Source organism: Orcinus orca, chromosome 13 (assembly GCF_937001465.1).
Source record: "Orcinus orca chromosome 13, mOrcOrc1.1, whole genome shotgun sequence".
In the NCBI taxonomy this organism is placed as follows: domain Eukaryota; kingdom Metazoa; phylum Chordata; class Mammalia; order Artiodactyla; family Delphinidae; genus Orcinus; species Orcinus orca.
The window spans coordinates 56881063-56896548 of NC_064571.1; the positions used below are offsets into that span (position 1 = coordinate 56881063).

The 15486-nt window shown below is 50.7% G+C and overlaps 1 protein-coding gene across 1 annotated transcript; it reads left to right on the forward strand.

The window, feature by feature from the left end:
- Positions 1 to 1283: 1283 nt before the first annotated feature.
- LOC101279768 (60S ribosomal protein L23a-like) lies at positions 1284 to 11258 on the forward strand. The gene is made up of 3 exons (XM_033419315.2): positions 1284 to 1479; positions 1761 to 1920; positions 9942 to 11258. Exons 1-3 carry the CDS (start codon positions 1284 to 1286, stop codon positions 10306 to 10308), a joined length of 723 nt encoding a protein of 240 aa, XP_033275206.1. The 3' UTR covers positions 10309 to 11258.
- Positions 11259 to 15486: the final 4228 nt, after the last annotated feature.

Below are 15486 nucleotides of genomic sequence, written 5' to 3' on the forward strand. Positions count from 1 at the left end.
GCGGTGTGACAGTTCAGGGGCCCGCACCACGGCGCTGCACCCCACCCCTACCTGCTGACTTCAGTGGGGAGTGCAGGACCCCAGCACGGCCCCCTCCCCCAGGCTCTGAGCCTGTGAGGCAGGATCCCAGCCTGGGGGCTCCCTTGGCTGTTCCCTGCACGCGCCCGAGCAGATGGCAAAGCCTTGTGTCTTTAGGTCAGCGTTGCCCTCTCCAGGCTCCTTTAATGAAAGGCAACCGTTTAACGGCACCTCCTCAAGTCACCCCATCGCCTCACTTCTCCCAGGTGTGGCCCTAGAGTCTATTAAGCATCTACTATATACCAGGTGGTGACACATCCACAAGCTCATTTAATCCTTCACAATACCCTTAGGAAGGCATTTAACAGATAAGGAAACCAGCTCAGAGAGGCTAAGTAACCTGCCTGAGGTCACACAGCTTGTAGGTGGCCAAGCTGGCCTTCCAATGCAGGCCCCGTCCTGAAGTTCCTCATGCCTATGGGTGGGTGGATTCACCCTGGAGGAGCCCTCAGAGAGCCAGTGCATCTAGGTCTCTTGTTTGTCAAGGAGGAAATGGACACCCAGTACCAGATGCCAGTGCCCCAGGCCATGCCACAGGCTTCTGAAAGAACCAGGCAGGATTAGAGAACTTTCTTTTGGCATTGGAGGCCTGGCAGGAGGGGCTCTGCTGGGAAAGCTCCTTCCTTTACTGACACCAGGTCTCCACTCAGAGGCTACCTCCTCAGAGAGAAGCCTTTCTGGACAGTCCCGGCAGAAGGAGAGCTCTATTACCCTCCATCTTCTAACCTGTCTTTATTCTTCTTCATGGCACGCACTGTCACTTGCAGTTTTATGTATCAAATTATTTATTATCTCCCCACCGCCACCCCAACTGGAATGTGAGCTCCGTGAGTCAGGGAGAGTCTGTCTTGTTCCCTTGCCTAGAATAGTACCTGGCACAAACTCAACAATTTTTTGTGGAATGAATGAATGAATGACTGAATGAAAGGAGTCAGGTGGTAAAGGAAGAAGTTTATGCTTACAGGGGAAAGTTTGCTGTGAGGACAGACTTATTAAGGGCAAGCTAAATAGACCAATCTAGGTGGAGGAGGGGAACGAGAAGTATTTTGGAAAAGGGAAGGGGCCATGTACAGCCATGTGGTCTGGCACAGAGACTGTAAAGTGAATGGTGCCCCTGCCACTTGTACAGTTCTCAACTTGTACAACAGTGCATGGCGCCCCCGGGGAGGGGGGAGAACCCAACAGTTTTGGCCCCCTCAACAGCGATGAGTGGAGGCAGCTCTACAAGTACCAGCGGCTGGAGGAACGGGCTGTTCCCTCCACGAGGATGCCACGTGGTCGTGGTTAGCAGTGTGCCATCCGGTGACGGTGGCTCTGTCGCCACAGACGGTCGTCCAACCCCGGGGGGGGGCAACTGTTCTGCTGTTAGCGAACTCTGGTACCTGGAGTGCCCAGCAGGACGTGGGTGGGGAAATCACCCTGACACACCCCACTGACACACACCAAACTCAGCAGACAAAGATAATCACCGCAGCGGTGGCACCTGGGGGGCTAGGGGGGCTGTTTCCTGGGCCAGCGGTGAGCTCTGAAGGAAGAGGACACTGTGTTCTGAGACGTCTCCGCGGGCTCAGCGAGGAGCCTGTCCCAGCCCCACTCCTCCTCCACGGCCCTGCAGGCCAGGCACAACAGCAACCGGCCCCAAGATGGTGAGGCCCGGCTTCCATGAGTCACCTGGCCCACAGCAAGCTTGCCGGGCGATGTTATCGGCTCCTCTGCTTACTTAATCCCTTGGTTGACATCACCACCACCTCCATCCTTTCCTTCTCGGCACTGCAGCCTGCAGCCTGGCGTATCCTGGAAGGGAAGGCGCTGGAGGGCTCTTGCCAGAAGCTACCAGGGCAGGTAAATTAGGACCCTCAGCTCTTTGGTCTCCAGCCTCAAGGCTTTTGGCCTAGTTCCTTGCTGCATATGGGCCTTGGTTTACCTCCCAGGAAATGCTGTCTGGAGTCAGGCCTGAGAGACACCTTCCCACCCCTTCCCCGTACTTACTCCCTCTCTCCTTGTTCAGATGTGGGCCAAGCTGCTCGCCCCTCAGTGTGTCCAGCTGGATCCTTGGGGCGCAGTCCCCCCGTCCAGCCCTCTGCTGCCTCAGTCATTTGCTCCTCAGTTTGGACTTGTGCAGGCCCAGCTACCCCCAGGCCTCCGTGTTGGGCCTCTGGGTTCCCAGGCTCAGGCTCTGCTGCCCCTCTGTCTAGTCACCCTGCCTGGGGACCTGGCTCCCTCAGAGGCCTCCCCCAACTCTTTCCCCTACCCCAAGCAGCCTCCTGGGAGCCTAAGCCAGTCCTTTTCATCCATAGCCCAGGATTCCCTCTCTCCTCCTCTCGCTTTGTCGCTGTTCCCCTGCTGACCCAATGTGGTCAGTGGCACATGGAGGGTGCCATGGGGTCAGTAGAACAGTGACAGGGGCGACCAGAGACATGTGCTGTTTCATTTCAGCCTACCCCGGTCTCCCCTCTGTGGCCAAGTGGGATGAGAAGCGAGGGGTTCAATCCTCTCCCCACACTGTCCTACTCTGTCTCCTCCCCACCATTAGAGATGGACAGTAGCGGGTGAGGCTGAGAGGCCACCAAGTGAGGCTCAGGACCTAGTCCGTGACAGGAGGCTGCAAGCCTGGCCTGCCAGGGGGGTGGTGAGGGAAGGGGGTGGGGGCAGGAAGAAGAGCCAACCCTTTGAACTGCTGGACAGCATCCTCTGTGGCCCCGGGGAGACAGCTCCTCCAATGTCCCTGCCTGGGGCCAGGGAAGGGGGAGGGGGAGGTTTCTCAACACCAGTCACTTTTACTCCAGTTGTTTGACCAAAATGAATTGTTCTTAGCAGGAAAAAGAAAAAAAACACACAAAAAACCCAAAAGCCCCACCATTGAGGTCACTCCTATTACCCTAGCAGCTGATGAAAAGATCCTGAGAACAGATAACACACCTGGGCCAGGGCTGCTGTCCTTCCCCTGCCCCCATTCTCCCTGCCTGCCCACTCTGCACCCAAACACTGGCTGCTGCCCCAGCATCCTGGAACATTGCAGAATACTGTTCCAAATAAGGAGGGGGTGGGCCCGGAGAGAGGCCTGGAGGAGCAGGCCTGGTCTCAGTCCCACACACCCCAGTCTTGCTGGCTCTCTGTTCCCCCAACTGCCAAATAGGGAAACCACTGAAGAACCAATGAAATAATTAATGTGAAAGTGCTTGGCAGTGATCACTAGCCAGCCAGCAGGCTGGGGTCCTGTAGAGAAGGGAAAAGGGAGTTAGGGAGGGTTTCAGAGAAGAGGTCACGTCACCCCTCAGTGATTTAAGAACATTAAATCGGTTGACTACATCTGCTATTGGAATCTTGCAGGTTCCCTTTAGGCCCTGGATTGAGTCCTTATTAATGCCCTCAGAGACATGCACACCTTGAGAATGATGGGCACCATTGCTGAGCTCAGCTTGTGGTCTACTCAGATCCCTGGATCCTCTTTCAAGTTTGAGAACACAGGGTCATCACTTTAGTCCAGTGGGTGTTCTGCTGTAGTACTTCCCTCCTTGGCTGCAGACTAAGCTCAAATTCTAGTCAACCCTGGCTGCTTTCCTCGTTGGAGAGTGTAGCCTGATTTCAGCTGTAGTTTGAGCTTTTATCCCCTTTAACCCTGAGCCCAAAGCTCACCTACACTCACATAGCCCACACATACCTCAAACTCATTTATCCCAGACCAAACTTGTAATCTTTCTCTCACTAGCCCCTTCCTTCACTTGTGTTCTAGGAGCTTAGTTCATGGTAAGACTCCCCACCACCCAAGCCAGAGGCTGAGTCATCCTTGACCACAGCCTTCTGTCCACCACATCTGATTATCCTTCTCATCTAGTGGATTCTAACACTGGTATCTTTTTTTTTTTAACATCTTTATTGGAGTATAATTGCTTTACAATAGTGTGTTAGTTTCTGCTTTATAACAAAGTGAATCAGTTATACATATACATATGTTCCCATATCTCTTCCCTCTTGCGTCTCCCTCCCTTCCACCCTCCCTATCCCACCCCTCCAGGCGGTCACAAAGCACCGAGCTGATATCCCTGTGCTATGCGGCTGCTTCCCACTAGCTATCTACCTTACGTTTTGTAGTGTATATATGTCCATGCCTCTCTCTCGCTCTGTCACAGCTCACCCTTCTCCCTCCCCATATCCTCAAGTCCGTTCTCCAGTAGGTCTGTGTATTTATTCCTGTCTTACCCCTAGGTTCTTCATGACTTTTTTTTTCCCTTAAATTCCCTATATATGTGTTAGCATACAGTATTTGTCTTTCTCTTTCTGACTTACTTCACTCTGTATGACAGACTCTAGGTCTATCCACCTCATTACAAATAGCTCAATTTCGTTTCTTTTTATGGCTGAGTAATATTCCATTGTATATATGTGCCACATCTTCTTTATCCATTCATCCGATGATGGGCTCTTAGGTTGTTTCCATCTCCGGGCTATTGTAAATAGAGCTGCAATGAACATTGTGGTACATGACTCTTTTTGAATTTTGGTTTTCTCAGGGTATATGCCCAGTAGTGGGATTGCTGGGTCATATGGTAGTTCTATTTGTAGTTTTTTAAGGAACCTCCATACTGTTCTCCATAGTGGCTGAACCAATTCACATTCCCACCAGCAGTGCAAGAGGGTTCCCTTTTCTCCACACCCTCTCCAGCATTTATTGTTTCTAGATTTTTTGATAATGGCCATTCTGGCTGGTGTGAGATGATATCTCACTGTAGTTAACACTGGTATCTTGACTCTTCCTCCCCTCTTCCCCATTCCCCACACCCCCCAGTTTTTGTAATAGTATAAATCCTCATCTCTTTTCTTAAGAGTGGCTAGTGGAACCAGTCAGACTTCCTGGGCCATCCTCCACCCAGCCGATGTGATGACACCTTCCCCTGCTGGTGGCTCCTGCCTGCCTGTCTGCCCTCATGTCCCAGCACTGCAGGACATGCACAGCCCAGCCCACGCGCGTGCCGGAAACAGCCGGGCCAGACTCCTTCCTTATGTTTGCTCAGGCTGCTGGGAAAGCCTTTCCTTCCTTGTCACCTGCAGAGCATCCCCTCCTTCAGGAGGCCTCTCTACTGGATATATGTGTGGGTCACTCCTTCCTCAGTACCCCACTCTGCTCTGTCCATTCCATGCGGAGTGGCTGAGGGTGCACTGCCCTATGGTGCCTCCCCAGCCACAGAGGGACCTTCATCCTCTCTCTACCTAGACCCTGATCCCACCAAGAGCATGGTGGGTACACGCCAGGCAAATCTGGGTGGGATCCAGTTTTGCCTGTTTCCCACTGGGGACCTCAGACAAGTTACTTATCTCTGAGCATACTTTTCCTCATCTGTCAGATGGGGTAATATCATTACCTGCTTCCCAGGGTGGGTAACTGAGCCAGTCAAGTGCTTGGCACAGCGCCTGGCACATCATGAGAGGGCAGCAAATAGCTCTCATGGTTTCCACTCTTGTTATTAATCACTAGGACCTGGGAGAAAGTGCAGACAACTCAGGGCGGCTGACACCTCAGCCCTTCCCTCCCCTCCCCAGACTCTGCCGTACAGTCCCTTCAGCCCCTCTGCTCTTGTTCAGAGCCCCCTGTTCGCCCCCTTTCTGGTTGTCTGCTCTTGCCACCTAGACAGGGGCTTGGGCAAGGCCACCTCGTCCCCTTTTGCCAGTCCTTCCTCCCAGGACCCAGTGCTGTCCACATGGGGCTGTGACACCCAGTGTCAGAATTGTTCTCAGCCTGGGGGCAGTGTGGGCTGCCATGCTCATCTCCTTACTGCAACTGTGGTGGCTTGCTCAGTAAGACCCCAAAGTTTGCCCCCAACCACACAGGGAGTGAGATGCTGAACTGGCATGCTGATATACCCTGGTCTTCTGGCCCCAAGGCCAAGACTCTATCCATTCTGCCCTGCTGTTGTCCCTTCCAGTCTTTTTTGCATCTGTATGACTCAGTCTCCTCATCTGTACAATGGGCATAAAAATTCCTTCTCCTCCTTCTTTGTCCAGAGGAGGGGAGAAGAATACGGTTAGGATGGGAAGCTGGGAGGAAGCGGAGACCGAGCTGTGTACAAGGCAGGCGAGCCTGGCTGGGGTGAGGACTATAAGAGGATAAACAGGAGGTGAGGGAGGCCAGTCCAGTCTCCACCCTTCCAGCAGCCCAAGTCCGGTGCCTGAGTCCACAGCGCCCCCTGCTGGCAGGTCAGCCAGAAGCTCCCTGTGGGCAGCACCTGCCTCAAGCTTCACATTTCCCTCTGGTGACCACTGGGAAGGTGTCGCCCCTCCCCTCAGGGAGCCCAGTCTGAGGGTTGGAGCGGGTGTTTCTGTCTGAGAAGGGAACTTCCTAGGCCAAGGGGTTCAGCATTCTCCTCCCGAGAACCTGCTGAAATCTCTTCCAGAGAGAAAGGTCTGCAGGCTGGCAAGAAGGCCGGTGGTCTGCTCCAAGCCCAGCAGCTACGCTTTGATTGGGACTCCCTCCCCCTCCCCCTCCCCTCCCCCACCCCTATCCCATAAGGACCATGGGGGAGACAGGTGAGGGCAGATGCTGAGAAATCAGGGTGAGGGGCTGCTCAGGTTCTTTGCTTGCCCTCGGGCCAGGCCCCCTAATCAGCACCCTCGCCATCTAGAGATGGTCCTCCCAGCCCTCCAGAGCCCAGGCCCACCTTCCTCCTCGTCAGGACTTTTCTCCAAATTGACGGCAGTTTCATCATCTCTGCATTTCCTTAGCCTGATTCTGGGTTAGGTGTTGGGGATTCGGGGAACAGCAAGCCCCCTAACTAACCCCCCAGGAGCTCAGACATGCCACTATTCCCCCTCTGCTCTCCCTTCCCACTCATCCCCAGTATCTTTCCAGGGCTCCAGGACCTGCTCTGCAGGGCAGCCTCAACACACCCAACAGTAAAATGCAGCCACGGGCTTCCCTGGTGGCGCAGTCGTTGGGAGTCCACCTGCCGATGCAGGGGACACGGGTTCGTGCCCCGGTCCGGGAGGACCCCACATGCCATGGAGCGGCTGGGCCCGTGAGCCATGGCCGCTGAGCCTGTGCGTCCGGAGGCTGTGCTCCACAACGAGAGAGGCCCCAGCAGTGAGAGGCCCGCGTACCGCAAAAAAAAAAAAAAAAAAGTGCAGCCAGTTGTGGCCACCCTCCTACCCCCTCCCTGGAAAGTCTCCATTTACCACTCCCAACCCTGGGCTCTGTTCACTGTCCTTGAGACTTTCCCCTCGAACTGCATCCTTCCTGGACTGTTTATATAAGGACCAAATCCTCTTCTAGGAAGTCTTCCTGGGTGGATTCCAGCCTCAATGATTTTCCTGAATTCAGTCTTTTCCAGGATCTCCTGGCACAGACTGCTGTGCACTGGGTACGTTATTATCCTATTATCCTATCTGTCCCACAGAAGCTCTGGGCCTCAGGAGGGAATACCTCTGTCATCTCCTTCCCTGGTGAGACATGGGGCCATCCATACACGATCCTTTAAGTCCACTTACATCAGTGGTTCTCAGCTGGACACAATTTTGCCCCCAGGGGATATTTGGCAATATCTGGAGACTTTTTTGGTTGTCACAATTGGGAGGTGGCGCTACTGGCATCTCGTGGGTAGAGACCAGAGATGCTGTTAACCATCCTACAATGCACAGAACAGCTCCCACAGCAAAGAAATATCTGGCCCCCAATGTCAATAGTGGCAAGGTTGAGAAACCCTGATTTAAATAAATCCCCAGATTGAGGATTAAAATAGTGGCCAAAAAAGGGGCAATGGCTCAGGCGGGGGAAGGGCCAGAGCAGGCGTCTCATAACAGACACCGGCTTCCCCTCCACGTGGGCTTTATACTCCCATGTGCCTTCTACACCCTTCTGTGGGCCTGTCGTGTCTTGTGTAAGTGGAGGCGACCTGACTCAGAGGAAGAGAAACCAGGTGCTGCCTAGGCAGTTCCTGGGGAAGTGGGCTCTGTGTGGAGAATGCTTTGGGAGCCAGGGGTGATTTTTGCCTCAGTTTAGTCATCTCTAAAATGGGGATGGGCATTCCCTTCCAGTCCAAATGGTCAAAATGGTCCTAAACAGTATCTCTCCGATGGGCACAGTCATTTTCCCCTCTGCTGATGGGCAGGAGCCCTCCCGCGGGGTGGAGGGTGGAGTACTAGCCACCAGCCCCTTAAACAGACGTGGGGGGTTATCGTGGCTCTAATTGCCCTCCCAGGAAACAGCTGTCAGAACAAGACCCCTTTGATAGGCTTCATCAAAGCTGCCTCCATGACCCCTGGGGACTGACTGGGGGAGGGGGCGGGTCCTGAGGCTAACTGATGACTGGGAGTGGCCGAGAGGTGGGCCACTGTCTGGCGTCTCCCTGACCCCACTCCCTTCCCCGAATAGTCCCTTTCCAGGACCAGACCTTGGGCAGAGGTAGGAGTCTCAGCTGAGAATCTGGGCTTGGGCACAGCCTTAAACTGGACCTGGGTAGGGACTCTTCTAGGATCAGGCTGCTAAAGGGAGTAGGGTTCCCCCAGTAAACAACGAATCATTTTTTTAGTATCAGTATATCCCAACTATCGCACGGGACGTGCTTGTAGTCAAAATGATTCGCTATTGGTCTGAAATTCAAATTTAACTGAGCATCCTGTATTTTCATTTGCTGACTCTGGCAAGTCTACTTCAGGGCCGGGGGCTGCAGGCTGGTGCAGAAGCAGGGAGGTTTCAGCCATGTTCCACCCCAGGACAGCTGTCTCAGGCCCACCCAAGTCAGGCTGTACCTGCTGAGTGTTTCCTGGGGCCAGCCTTGTGCTGGGAGCAGTGGGGGTGACATTCTCTGAGGCCCACGGCTCTGCCTGCAGATCCACCCACATACTGCAGCTCAGTGGACCTGGGTGTGGGAGCAGCGTTACTGCACGGTGTCTGGAGACCAGGCTGGTCAACGGGAGCTCTCCTGCAGATGTGGCCACTGTTTTCCAAAAGTCAAGAGATACCATTGTGATGAATAAAATGCACATTTGTTTAAAGGCAAGCATTACATAGTGGCTTTTGGCTCTTAAAGCTTTTTCTCGAGAAAATACCCAAAGTGTAATTACTAGGGGAGAAGGATACTTCTGGGGCTTTCATGCTGGAAAAAAATCTGAGGACGATTAGGCCTGAGGATTCTAGGACTTGACCTTTCATGGACCATGGACCCAGTGGGCATCTGGCGAAGCCTATGGACTTTTTCTTGGAATAATGTTTTCAAACGTATAAAATTAAGTCCACAGGACTACAAAAGAAACCAGTCGTGCAAAAATACAGTGGTCAAAACACGAAGGAAACAGCTTTATAAAAGAGCAACACACACGCTTCTCTACTTACACTTTGGTGGTGATCATTTTAAAGCAGTGATGGGTAGCTATGTCAAAAGATTGGCAACAATTCCAATGTGATCTCAAAATCTCTGTGATTTCTGTTGGTGACAAAGTCACAGTTTCTGCAAATACTACTGTAGATTGTTCCCTGCATTTACAATAAAGGAAATGCCAAATTTCAGTTAGATGCTAGTGAAAATAAAGATGTATATTTTTTTCTCATCCAAAGTCATGGATCCCTGAATTCTATCCACAGACCTCCTGGCGTGGGGAAGGTGGTATCTGAGGTCCTTAGGTTACGGGCACCTGCTCTGGAGGGAAAGCCCACAAGAGGGACTTAGAATAGAGCACAGGCAAGAGTCACGCATTCTCAGAGACAAGGAGAAATCAGATAGAAACGTAATGGGCAACCTGAGGGTGTGAGTCTGTGTGTAGGTGGACTGTGTCCGCTCACAGGACCCCTGGGAAGACCCCGAGGATGCTCCCACTTGCACTGCCTGAGCCAGACTTGTAGTCCCTGGGTTAAGCATTACCCTCTGTGTCCACAGCCACAAAAAAAGATCTGAACGTTATCCACCTTCCAAACACTCAAAACATTGCGGTTCAGGAGGCAGCCCAAATATCCCCAGAAGAGCGCCCACAAGGAGAAACAAGCTTGACCTCCATGCCATCATCAAGGTCCCCCTGACCACTGAGTCGGCCATGAAGAAGATAGAAGACAACAGCACACCTGTGTTCATTGTGGAGGTCAAGGCCAACGAGCACCAGACTGAACAGGATGTGAAGAAGCTCTATGACTTTGACGTGGCCAAGGTCAACACCCTGATAAGGCCTGATGGAGAGAAGAAGGCATATGTTCGACTGGCTCCTGACTATGACGCTTTGGGTGTTGCCAACAAAATTGGGATCATCTAAACTGAGGCCAGCTGACTAACCCTAAGTATAAGATTTTTCACTATTAAAAAAAAGGCATTGCCCTCTGACATCCTTCCCCGCCTAGTGTGGTGTGTGTGGTCCGACCCGAGGCACTGGGGGCTGGGGCCTGGGCCTTTTGGAGAGAAGGCCCTGAGGGGAAGGCCTCAGGCAGGGCTAGTAATCTGGTGAGGAGGCCCCCGGTTTTTGTATTTTATTTTTAAATTTAAGTGGCGGAAGGACTCACGCAATACAAACACAAATGCGGACCTGAAAGTACCTAGGCAACTTGATAAGCGTTTTGTCACAGGAATCAGGACATTATCATGAGGACGTCTGGAATTTATAAATAATGCCCTCTTTCAGGATGTCAGCTCTAACCTCCAGTCTGACCGCTTGTTAAAGCATTAGGCTGAGTCAAGCTAGAATAACTGCTTTCCAAATATTTGACAATGGAATTAATCTTGAACTCACTGTGGATCAATGCCTTTTATTTTTATTTTTTCCAGGCTTATTGAGATATAATTGACATATAACATTGTGTAAGTTTAAGGTGAGCAACAATGATTTGATATATGTGTAAGTTGTGAAATGATTATCACAATAAGTTTGCCTACCATCTATCACCTCACGTAACTACGATTGTTTTTCTTGTGATGAGAACTTTTGAGATCTACTCTCTTAGCGACTTTCAAATATCCAATCCAGTAATGTTAACTGTAGTCCCCCTGCTGTATATTACATCCCCAGGATGTATTAATGCTATAACTGAAGTTTTACCTTTTGACTACCTTGGCTAATCTTCCCCACCGCCCCACCTCTACCTCCGGTAACCACCAATCTGTTCTCCATTTATCCGAGCTCGGGTTTTTTTAGATTCAGCATAAAAGTGAGATCATACTCTGTCTGACTTCTTTCACTAGGTCCTGGTTCTGAGAGGACTGTGGGCACCTTTGGAGTGAGGGGGAGGGACGGTGTGTCCAGCCTGGGATTTGTCTTGGTGGGGTGGGAGAGCACAGGATAAGATGCAGGCGGGGAGGAAGCCATAAGGAAGTTTCTGGAAATCTGTGCATTTTGCCTCCTTTCTTAACTTCCCTTCCCCTCCCCTCACCCCTCCTCCCACCCAGAACCAGGATCCAATTTCCTCTTTTTTCAAAATAGAACTCAAAACAGATTTAATCTCTGGGGATTGCTCTGTGGAGGGAACTTGTAGAGGCAAGTTGTCTCTTATGTTGTAAGAGAAATGCATATATATTGAGTCTGAAAATAAGAAGTCTATCTGGCACGTGAAGCTTCTCACATCTCTGGCTGCTGGTCACCTGTGTCCTGCCTGCACTGGACATCACTGAGAGCCACACCTCAGGGTTGGTGTCCCTCTGCTACCCCCAACCCATGGGGACCTTTCAAAAATAACCACATGGAAACCCTAAATTTGGGGAGGGACTAGCACCATGTGACCCATGGTGGAGGCTAGGAATGCAGATTCCTGGGCCCCCTTCCAGGCGAATGCATTGGAATCTCCTAGTTGCTACTGGGGATTCTGCTGCACAGGATCCACAAAGTCCACTCTGAGCAACCTTGGCCCGCTGGCCAGTGGTCCTGCTCACTCTGCTCAGAGCTGGGGCCTCTCTTTCTGCAGTGCTTCAAAGCCTGGGCTTTGGGATGGAACCTTCAAGCCCTTGAGAACCCCCTTCTGTTGTTCTCAGTCATTCTGAAGTGGGGTCAGATGCGGTGGGATTGGGTGGTGTTCAGTGTGTGAACCATGTGCCAGGTGCAGAGAGGGCACAGGGTAACACAGAATGACGTGTTGGAATCACCTGCCACGTGTCGTCTCAGCCCTACTCCAGTGGTGTAAGAATGATGCCTCCTGACCTCCCATCACTCATGGAGACAAAACAGAGAGCGCCACAGACATCCTGGGCCTTCCAACCTGCTGGGATAAGCTGTCTCTGATCCACCGTGGGCCGCCCGTGTCTGTGGTCCTAAGAATCAAAAAGCCTTTTCCACCAAACTTTATGTTCCTACTAGGATTCACCAGGCCGGCATTTCCCAAACTGTCTTCTGAGCATGTCATGAAATGTGATAACTTACCGTTGACCCTTGAACAACGTGGAGGTTAGGGGTACCAACCCCTGCACCGTCGAAAATCTGTGTATAGCTTATAGTCGGCCCTCTTCATAGGTGGTTCTGCATCCTCAATTCAGCCAACCGCTGATTATGTGGTATTGTAGCATTTACTGTGGAAAAAAATCAGAGTATAAGTGGACCTGCGCAGTTCAAACCCATGTTGTTCAGGGGTCAACTATATTCTCCCATGAATGTGCAAAACTAGCAATATTTTCCCTTAAGATTTATTTTGAAAAAATATGTGTATGGAAAGTGACAAATATGTGCATACCCTTATCATCCTATGATCACCCGCCTTTACAAAATGAGATGCTCTACCTGAAGATGGCAAGAATTCATACTGGGACGTGTGCATTGCAGAAACAGTGTTGAGATGCTGTGGCCCAATACATTTGGAAATGCTATGCTGGACTCTGAGGTACTTGAGGACAAGAGTCAGGACGGGTGTCCCCTCGTATGTTGGTGGACTGTTACACTGGGGACCCCGGAGGAACCACACACGTTCTGGTCTTCATGCCCTTGTATAGCCCTCTCCCACAGGTGGACTCAAACATGTGACTGGCTCTGACCAATGTGCCATCAGAAGCATGATGCAAGCATTGATCTGACAAGTGCTTGCTTCTCCTCTTGGGGCTTGTCCCCTTGGAACACTCTTGGGGAAGCCAGCCACAAGCTATAAAGCAACATGGGTAGACTAGAGAATGATGCAACAGCACTTGGAGCTTGAGAGACCATGCGCGAGGAGGAGCTGAGGTTCCAGATATTTTACTGAGGTCTCCTTGGGCTTTCTAGCCTAGCCCAGCTGAATGAGTGGCACAGCTGATGTCACCTGGAGCAGAAGAACCACCCAGCTGAGCCCTGCCCAAATTCCTGATCCACAAAATCATGAAGAAGAATAAACTGTTGCTGTTTTGAGGTACTAAGTTTTGGGATAGTTTGTTACGTAGCAACAGGTAGCTGAGATGCTTATAGTAGGTGAGTAATAAATGTGTGAGAAATGAGTGGATGGCAAATCAAGTTTTCAGCTCTGGGGTTAATCCCTTGCTCGCACTGGCCCTGATATTCATCAAGCCTTGATCACATATACTTTCTCCTGCGATTCCTGTGATGCTTAATTTTATGTGCCAACTTGACTAGGCCATGGAATGCCCAGATAATTGGTCAAACATTATCCTGGGTGTTTCTGTGAAGATATTTTTAAAGGAGAGTAACATTTAAATTGGTAGACCAATAAAGTAAATTGACCTCCATTATGTAAGTGGGCCTCCTCCGATCAGCTGAAGGCTTGAATGGAACAAAGGCTGATCCTCTCCCGAGCAAGAGAGAATTCTCCTGCCTGACAGCTTTCAAACTGGGACATTGACTTTCCCTGCTTCTACAGCAGCCTTCTAGCCTTCGGACTCAAAGTGGGACATCGGCTCTGCAGATTTTGGACTCACCAGCCTCCATAACTGCATAAGCCAATTCCTTATAATAAATTTCTTTATCTGTAGATCTAGATCTATAGGTATATGCTATTCATTTTGTTTCTTTGGAGAACCCTGAGTAATACAGATTAGGATAGTGGGAATAGTGTTGCTGCTATAACAAATACCTAAAAACGTGGAAGTGGCTTTTGAACTGGGTAATGGGTAGAGGCTTGGGGTGCTTGCTGGAAAAATCCTAGATTGCCCTGAAGGGACTGCTGGTGGAACATTAAAGGTGATTCTGGTGAAGACTTAGAAAGTAAAGGAGAGAGCTATAGAGAAAGCTGTAGAGAATAGGTATATCATCTTGAATAGAATGCTTCTGGAATATGAACAGTAATGCTGCTTCTGGTGAGACCTCAGGAGGAACATGGTATTGGAAGCTGAGGGCAAAGTGATCCTCGTTATAAATGAGCAAGGAACTTGTCTCAGTTGCGTTCCAGTGTTCTGTGGAAGGTAGGACTTGTATGTGACAACCTTGGATATTTAGCAGAGGAGATTTCTAAGCAAAATGTTGAAAATGTGGCCTGGCTTCTCCTTACTACTAAGAGTAAAATGTGAGAGGAGAGAGATAAATTGAAGAAATTATGAAGCAAAAAGGAACCAGAATTCGAAGATATGGAAAATTCTCAGCTTATCCATATTTCAAAAAATAAGAGAGCGGCATTCCAGAGAAAACACCAAGGGTGCAGCTGCATGATCATTCCATGAAGAGATTATCCACAGATCTAATCAGCCATCTCAGCTGAAGCCAGGAATAGAGATGGGATTATATTGGCAGAATCATGCCAGCGGGGACTAAAGGGGAGAGAGAAAACGGAGTGGAGGAAGGCTGTCAGATTTCTGGGATCTACTGGACGGGACGGTAGAGTATCTAGATTCAGATTTTCAAGAAAAGGGAACAATGACCATGAAGATGATTCAGAGATCATCAGGGCTGCCACTCCCACCTCAGGCCGAGGGGACATGGCTGTTGCAAAGGGTGGGGCCACTTCCTCAGTTTCAGAGGGCCAGGATGCCATCAATCAGTGCCTCAGAGGCAATGCTGCCCAGCAGAGCTGAGGGGGCAGGGTCACTGCCTAGGGTCATGGGGTGATGCTACTGCGCCAGTGGGCATGGAGGGTAGGACATTGAGCTGAAGAGGATCATTCTGGAATCTTAAGATCAAATGGAATTTGCCTTGCTAGTTTTGGACTGCCTTGGGACCTTTCTTCTTTCCAATTTCTCCCTTTTGGAATGGGAACGTCTGTTCTGTGCCTGTCCCACCATTGTGTTTCAGTTGTGTCTTGGAAGTACAGAACTTGTCTGGTTTCACCGTTTCACAGCTGCAGAGGAGTTTTGCCTCAGAATGAGTCATACCTCGAGTCTCATCCTTATCTGGCTTAGATGACATTTAGTGAGACTTTGGACTTGGAATTGATGCTGGAATGGGTTAAGACTTTGGGGGCTGTTGGGATGCGGTGAATGTATTTTGCATGTGAGGTGAATTTGGGGGGGGGGCACTAGTTTGCAGACTGTTATAGGCTGAAGGTGTCTCTCAAATTTACATGTTGAAGCCCTAACCCCCAATGTGACTGTATTTGGAAAT

Excerpts from the sequence above, each read along its gene's own strand:
- LOC101279768 (XM_033419315.2), top strand. The coding sequence starts at position 1,284 with ATGAGTGGAGGCAGCTCTACAAGTACCAGCGGCTGGAGGAACGGGCTG. Across the intron at positions 1,480-1,760 it reads CCTGGAGTGCCCAGCAGGAC|CAAGCTTGCCGGGCGATGTT; the intron begins GTGGGTGGGGAA and ends CCTGGCCCACAG. Across the intron at positions 1,921-9,941 it reads GCCAGAAGCTACCAGGGCAG|CCACAAAAAAAGATCTGAAC; the intron begins GTAAATTAGGAC and ends CTGTGTCCACAG.